Below are 8,201 nucleotides of genomic sequence, written 5' to 3' on the forward strand. Positions count from 1 at the left end.
GCAACAAAGAGATCTTGAACCCACATTACATAGAGAGCACAAGAACTGTCATGTAATCTATGCCTAAACTAAAGAAACTAAAGTTCCCATGTAACTGGTTGAGACCCTCTCTCTCTCTCTCTCTCTCTCTCTCTCTCTCTCTCTGCCTTCTAAAGCTACCAAGGTTAGAGCAATGCCTCTTTAACAATCAATCTGTTTTCGAGGGAAAGTGGAAAAGGATAAAAATGAAAAAATGTGTAGAAGAATGGTTAAGACCCTTAGTACTTAACACTCTCACGTGGGTTGTTACGTGTAATCACATATTGTTACAAGAGCTTTGATAATATGTATCTACAGCTCTATGAGACACACTACGGTGGTTAATGTCTAGCAAAATGAACGCATCAAATTCCCAAGTCAAATCTTGGAACCAACCTCATCGATACCCCCGCCCGCAATGGAGAACAGTCTCTTAATTCTACATTCTCCAGATTCTCAACCCACACCCAAACCATGACTAAGACCCAGCTCCTATAGCTAACCCTAGCCCTAATTCGATTCCACTACTCTCACTTTCCATCCACAGTAAGTGAAAGCGGGGTAGGATTTCTTGCAAGCCCTACTCTCTCCCTCTCCACAACAAGCTATTTCCGTCATTTTCCACTTCTCTATGGTACATTAATGGCAGTAATGAACTTATTGCTTCTTCTTCTATATATCCTTGTATCAAAACCTTGCTCACCATATTATGGAGAACTTGACAACTTCTCAAGCCTCATTTGTCACTTCGTACATCTTCGAGGAGATCATCCTAATTATCAAAGAAGCCATTGCCGAAGCCATCATTGATCTCTCCATTGGCATCCCCGCCAATTCCTTCACGAAGAGGAAATCAAAGCCGAGATCGTTTGGAGAGATTGAATATGTTAATTACATATTAATTGGAATCTAAATCATCACTAAATTGAGAGAAAATGTGTATATTTAGAGAGTCGTTCACTGATTCTGCACCTCCATATTGCGATGTCCTCTTGAATTCTACGTACGATTTCTTGGTTTCTCATGGGTACGTTAATTTTGGGGTTATCCCTACAATCAAAGAGAATATTCCAGTGAAAGCCACCAAGTCGAACGTGATTGTGGTCAGAGCTGGGCTGCTATTGCTGATATTGTAACAACAAAGAGGAGGGGAGGGGAGGGGAGGTCGAGAGATATATGATGAGGAGCGGGAGAGGGACAAGAAGGGAATTGTGTGGAGGCTTGGTTGGCAATGTAGGAGAGACAAAGAGAGATGCAATCCATGTAAAGCATGTGAGCACTCAAGTGAAGGCACAACTAGAATAGCCTACACAGCTAAGGAGATCATCTCGTATTCAATCTAAAGCCCATGAGGCCGATGAAGTGCTCAAGCCAAAGCCAAAGAAACAGTCCAAACAAGGTTGGTCCTTGGCTTAGGTTAACATCGATCCAGCTCTAATCAATCTTGGCCCAATTTTATGTGTTAAAGATACTCTACCTCCGATAGTGGAAGATGATGTGGCATTCACTTTTGTCCAACTCCTTTTCTAAGAGTCTCTTCTTAGAGACAAAAAGAATCTTATAGAAAGATCTTAGCCTAGCCTTGGAAGAAAAAATCCACCTAGAGTCTTCCCACTCCTTGATCTAAGTACTAATTTCTTGTAGTTTTTTTGCTTTCTCTACCAAGTTATTTTAATTGGTCCATGTCATCACTTGACCATTGGACTTTAGACTTTTGTTTTGGATTATGTAATAAGTATAGGAATTAACTTATAAGGGAGGTAGATAATTCATTTTACAACTTTGTTAGGCTTATTAATAGTGGTCAATTCCCATGTACTAGGCAGTGAAGTTTGATCAATCAAATTATGACTCTCCAATTGAGAGTTTCCTTTAAACCTAAAAGAATTTTCCCTTAAATCTTTGAAGAGTAGGAGTTTTCCTTATCATCCTTGCATCTTAGAAGAGTTGAAAGATCCTATTAGAGCTGGAATCATCCTAGAAGAGTTGCATTTCGACCCAAAATCTATCCACGTTCATCTTTTTGCAATTTCAGAATCTATCTAGAGAATATACTTCTACATCAAGAAATTTTCAGAGATGCTACACTTGTTTTATGAAGGAAAAAAGTTTCTTAGAAAAGCTGTAGAGCCATTAGTCCTCGAACTTTTGGTCTTGGAATCACCTCAATCAGATTTTATTAGATCACTCATTTCTGAAATATTTTGTATATGAATTGAGCTTTCTTTAAAATTTGTCTTATCTTCTCCTGATCAGAGTTCGAAAATCTCCTCTTGGGAGATAGAGAGATCGAAAGAGCAATAACAGTTGATAATAGTTTAAAAGATAGGTAAATTAATGAAAATTACGTTTTGTATAAATAAATTAACGGTTCAAATGAGATGTAGCGAGTATAACTTCTCAGCACTTAAGCAGTACTACCACAGCTTCATATTTGGCCTCATGCATGTTTAAATTTTGGCCTCAAGTCGAAACAAGCAAGTTACTATCAAGGAAAAAAAAAAAAAAGAAGTATTCAATGTAATTCCAATTCCATCCATGTTCGATGCTCTGAGCACAGCCGAGTGAATAGTCCAAATAAATTTTGTCCATAAGAATATATAGAAAAATTTTTTAAGAAAATAAAAATGTGTTTGGTTAACAAATAAATATGCAGAGTGAGAGTATTTCTAGTCACAAACAATTCTCATATGTAAGAACCAAAAGCAAGACAAGTAAAGAAGACAAAATGCCTTTATTCAGGTTCTTCATCCTTCTTCTGTTTCTTTAGACGGCTGTGGTCCACATTTCTTGGTGTGCCCTCCCTTGTTCCCTTCACCTTATCAAAATGTCAAAGCTGCCCTCCTTTGATTGGCCATCTTCAAACAGTTCAATCTGAATGTGGTCCCTCATATATTCCAAGTAATTATCAAACATAAGTGTATGTAGAGGACATGGCCATGTCGATTTCACTTGTTAAGTTTCAACTGTATATGAATAGGAAAAGTCTCTTAATTAAAACCAATTTTTTTAAGTTCAACATACTACAAAAATGCACTAAATTTCATTACACTAGAATGGAATTCTCATGATTTTAAGAAACTTCAAAGTCATAATTTTTCTAATTTTGCCACTTCCCATAATATTTTGATCTGAAATTTGGTCTATGGAATAGATGCAGGGTTGACTCACTTGGACTCACATTCATGATCTGCTGGTTGAATTTTATTAAAATTTTGAATCGAAATTTGAGCAACTTTCTTTGCTTATTTTGGATTAAAATTTGGTCATTTAAATATATATATATATATATATATATGAGATCCTCTTTCATATAGACTAATCCATGTACTGCCAAGTGACAATTCAAACTTCACTAGACAAAGTGATACCTGATAATAAAAATACTATTACTGCTAATAATAATAAACATCATTATGAAAGAGAAAATACTTTTGATTTTGTCTTATAGGGGACAATTTATATGACTTTCAAAATGTGGGATGTAATTAGGGGGAGAAAAAATTTCTTGTAAAAAAAAAAAAAAAACAGGAAAACTCAGATTACACAATTAGGATTACATAAATTAGATTAAGAGCACATGGGAAGTGGGTCTATAAAATGAAATTCCCATCATATCCTATCATCAGCCTATGTATTAGCCTTTGGCAATCTTTTGAGGCATGGAACTCACACAATCATGTAAAGCCCTGGCATCTAGGTCTGTAGCTCATTTGGGGCGTTTGATAATCTACAATGTATATGTGTGTGTAATTTTTTTTAAAATCATTGAAAAAGCTCTAAAGTGACACAAATTGGCAACATATCTGTTTAGCTTGTATTATGCTATAGTTTCTACATCTAGGGTCCATCTCTCCTTGTTTCTGAGAGAGAGAGAGAGAGAGTCTTAATTGAAGGTCCCCCTCCATTCTCCAACTGTTGAGAGCCTGTGAGAGAAATTTTATTGGGGCCCACATTGACCACAATAATGAGAAAGATGTCACCATGTCTCCATCTCTCTCTACATATTTTTCTCTCGAACTTTGTCATTATAGTCACAGTCCTCTATGTGCGTTTAAAATGAGGGAAGCCTTCTTTAATGCTTCATCAACCTGTGCATATGCGTGCTTCTTTTTTCTCTTTGTGAAACTATATTTAAAGCATTTCTCTAGACGAAGGCATGAAGCCAATGGGTCATGACTCATGATTTTGAGTACTATTCTCACGATAGCTGCTAACAGATTTTGTTCACATCTTCCCCAAAATTGAAGTCTTCAAATTTGTCCTTCCTTAGCTTGGGTTGTTGGGTAGAAAAATGAACAGAAATTTAGCATAAACCACATAATGTGGAGAATATGAGAAAATGATTTCTTTGGTGGGCTGTGGTCCTTGCGACTAGATATATAGGTGGTGAAATGATCAGTGGCCACGTCCTAAGAAAAAGAAATGCCGCACTCCCCCAACCCTCAAAAAAGAAAAAAAGAAATAGTGTTCTTGGAATACTGATTCTGTAAAAATTAACTTATAGAGTAGTAGGATAATTAAGTATTTACATAAAGACAAGAATTATAACAAACATCGCTCATTAGGTAATTATTTGTTAGACTTAAATATTTCTTCTGATTCAAAATTTTTCCTTCTTACTTTAATCAACCACTATCTTGTAGAAGGTATAATGGAAACAAGAATACTTCTTAAATCTATTAAAAAAAATTAAGAAAATAAATATACTTCACACAATTGTCTTCTGGCCGTCAACGATTAAGGCAAGACATGAAAGTAAGATAATCGAACCCATGGCCTGATCATTGACAGGGTTAAAATCAGTTACAAATAAATAAATGGATTTCATTGCATATCATGTCCACGTAAAATCGTATTTATATAAAAGAGATAGGCAATCCATGTACAGTAAATTAATAGACAATACCTATGAAAGTACCAGACAAACCAAAAGAGCATCATACATAGAAGAGGGGTTAGGGAGATCAGTATGTGTGGCGATATGCCCAACCTTTCTCATATTTATATAACAAATTCCAAACAAATAATGTCGTTGCCAAAAATTTAGCAGAAATTCAGATAAGTTAGTTTGTCCTTCTCTTTAGTGGCACATCTGACCTCCACCCTTCCCAATACCGCGGACGCCTGCATGGACATTAAGGCACTTGCGGAACAACAGGGATCCAATCCCCTATCGGCCGCGGAACCTTAGGCCTTAGGCCTTGGGGCCTTGAAGAAATAGCGTAACCCTCCAGGTCATCACAAACGTCCAACCTCCGAACCAGAATAAAGCCAGGTGCCGTTGAATATGCTGCCACGTGTAGTTCTCGTATGCCGATGCGTCCAGAATATGCTTCCACATTTTTTATTTTATGTTTTCAAGAAAAACCCTCTTCGGACTCCATATAGAAAGTAGTTTTGGAAAAGTCCTTCCGCCATTAACAACAAATTCCGATTTATTATCTCTGGTCTCTAGACTCTATCTACCCCTACTTGGCTTCTTTCACGAATATTCTTAATTAAATTCCACATCCACACCCGGCCCGGCGACTAAAACAAATATTATTTCTTGATTATTTTCATATTCTTTAGAATTTTCTAAGATTTGGACCCATCTCATTGTATTGTATAAATGAGCTCATCGCATGGCAGCTTATGATTTCAGTCTAGTCCTCTCCTTCTCTCTCTATTCTCCAAAACCAGCCTCTCTCCTTGATTTCTGGGTTTCAGGTAGACTATGGCGGTTTACGTGAGAGCCAAGCGAGTCACAGACCCTCTCAACGACAACGTCAAGGCGTGCCTCTGCGGTAGAGATCACAATCAAATCAGCTACGATAGCAGCGGCAGCGACCATTCTCCTTGCCTCTCCGACCTAGTCCATGGCTTCTTAGAAGCCGAATCCAATTCACCCAACCATGAAGAATCTTCCGATGAGGACCGCGATTCTTTGCTTCACGAACCTGTCGATGTAATCGAGAGCTTGCTTAACCCGGCCAGTGATTCCGATCCATTTTGGAACCACCTTCTCTCTCTAGTCTCCGAGGCAGTGAAGGCGTTCGCCTGTGAGAGATCGAATTTGTTCGTTTTCCGACGGAAGGTGATGACGTATCTGAGAGATTCCGGTTACAATGCAGCGATCTGCAAAACTAAATGGGAAAGCTCCGGCGGACTCACAGCAGGAAACTATGAGTTCATCGACGTCGTCAGATCTGACGCTGTGTGGCAACAGAGATACATCGTGGACGTCGAGTTCTCCGGTGAGTTCGAGATCGCTCGGCCGACGGTGAACTACGACCGTCTGCTAAACGCGCTTCCGAAAGTTTACGTTGGTAGAACAGAAGATTTGAAACAGATCGTGAGATTAATGGCGGATGCGGCGAAGAGGTCACTGAAGGGCAGAGAACTGTCTCTTCCTCCATGGAGGAAGAACCGGTACATGCAGACCAAATGGTTCGGTCCATACAAAAGGATCTTGAACCAAGGTCTGACCAAGGTTTCTTTCCCGGTGGAGCTCGAGAAATTAGCCGTGACATGCCGATCCATTGGATTCGACGCCGTGAACGATGGTAGTAACTTGTTTGCTTTCCCTCCACTGGCTACTCGAACAAGATAATCCGGCGTCCCGGAAAGCTGTGTTACGAATAGCGACAAGGAGAGTCAGTGCAGACGGCAGAGCAGGGCCGTGCAGATTATGGTATAGTGGGACCCACAAAAATGAGGACGATGCCAGATTGTGAGTGACACGTGTTCGATAATCCGTGAGAATGGTGGGGGTAGGAATTGATTGGATGTGACGTGGAGATAAAATCACACGTTAATGTTAATGTGGTGGGGCCTCTAAGTTGTACATAGCTGTTAATACATCTTCCACCCTCCCTCACGCCCTCTTTCATCCCTTTATTAAGGATTTTATGGCATCTTTCATGCTCAATTTTTACACGTGGACACAGTGATGTTGATGGACTCTTAAAGGGACCAGCTTAGTTGGAAACTGGTTATGAACCGGTGGTCCACTAATAGCCAAGGTGGTAAACGCTGACCCAAGAATTTCCGTTCATGTACTGAGTGGTTCAAAGATTAGATGACAGTTCAATGCCACGTCATCAATGTGATCGTGCGGAGCTTGTGGAGTAATGGGGTGAGCACGCATGAAGCGCAATTTTGCATGCAAAGATACGCATGTTTGTGTATTATCGTACTATCCATTTTTTTTTTTTTTTTTAAGGTAAGAATCGTACTATCCTTTTTAAGGAAAGGGAAAATGGGAGAGAACTGAGAAAATGTACAGAGACTATGGGAGTGGTTGTGATAATAAAACGTGAAACCTGAAACGATTGAGGCAATAAGCAAATGAGAATTATAAGGTGTGGGGAGGGCTCCTTTTCGCTGGTGGTTTAACTGGAATATTCCAATTAACACCCATGACTGTTGTGAAACGATATTCTTAGTAAGGAAACTACAATGGTCAGGAAAGAGAAAAATTAATTAAAGAAAAGCCATGTGTAAAGGCATATGCTCTTGCCCCAAAAGAAAAGCAAAAAAGTATATGGTAGTAGAATCAATAAAGTGAAAAAAAAGTTTTCATCCAATGAAATAAAAAGATTGCCACGTTGTTAGTGTACAATTTTTTTTTACAATTTTCTTTTATGAGAGGCGAGGTGATCATTTTGCCCCCTCTATGTTTAGGTGCACGGGTCATTTTACTTTTCATCTTTTTTTTTTTTTTTTATTTGTTTACATTTATTTTTAAAAATGTAAATTATTTATGAAATGACACCCATTGGTGTGGCATAGAGATTCTTCCCCACACTAGCATGGGGAAACCTCTCCCTAAGAAATATAAAAGGCAACAAGACTAAAAAATAAATAAATAAAATAAAAATAAAATAAACGTTTACCACAATGCAAGTGTGCAAATTCCTTCACATACCTACCTACCCCTCTCTCTCTCTCTCTCTCATTAAACTCGCTCTTGCCCTGGAGGAATCGATTCCCCCACCTTTCCATTGATGAAGTATTGCACTCTTGCATGGTAGGATCCCTCCCCTAAAAATAAATTATGATTCTAGAATAGCGGGAGAAGATCACATTGAAGTAGATAAGCACAGGGACTGGGCCTACCATTTTGAGATATTGTTAAATAAAATAAATAAGTCAACTAGCCCTACTACTCGTTGAAGGACAAGACCTCATCAAGTGGG

At 38.7% G+C, this 8,201-nt stretch overlaps 1 protein-coding gene across 1 annotated transcript; it reads left to right on the plus strand.

Annotated features, from left to right (window-relative positions):
• Positions 1–5,563: 5,563 nt before the first annotated feature.
• Positions 5,564–7,096, plus strand: LOC122071098. The gene has a single exon (XM_042635378.1). The coding sequence runs from the start codon at positions 5,738–5,740 to the stop codon at positions 6,611–6,613; it is 876 nt and encodes a 291-aa protein (XP_042491312.1). The 5' UTR covers positions 5,564–5,737; the 3' UTR covers positions 6,614–7,096.
• The last annotated feature ends 1,105 nt before the right edge of the window (positions 7,097–8,201 follow it).

This window comes from Macadamia integrifolia, unplaced genomic scaffold, assembly GCF_013358625.1.
Source record: "Macadamia integrifolia cultivar HAES 741 unplaced genomic scaffold, SCU_Mint_v3 scaffold_189A, whole genome shotgun sequence".
NCBI lineage: Eukaryota > Viridiplantae > Streptophyta > Magnoliopsida > Proteales > Proteaceae > Macadamia > Macadamia integrifolia.

Coding starts and splice junctions, on each gene's coding strand:
- LOC122071098 (XM_042635378.1), top strand. CDS start 5,738: ATGGCGGTTTACGTGAGAGCCAAGCGAGTCACAGACCCTCTCAACGAC.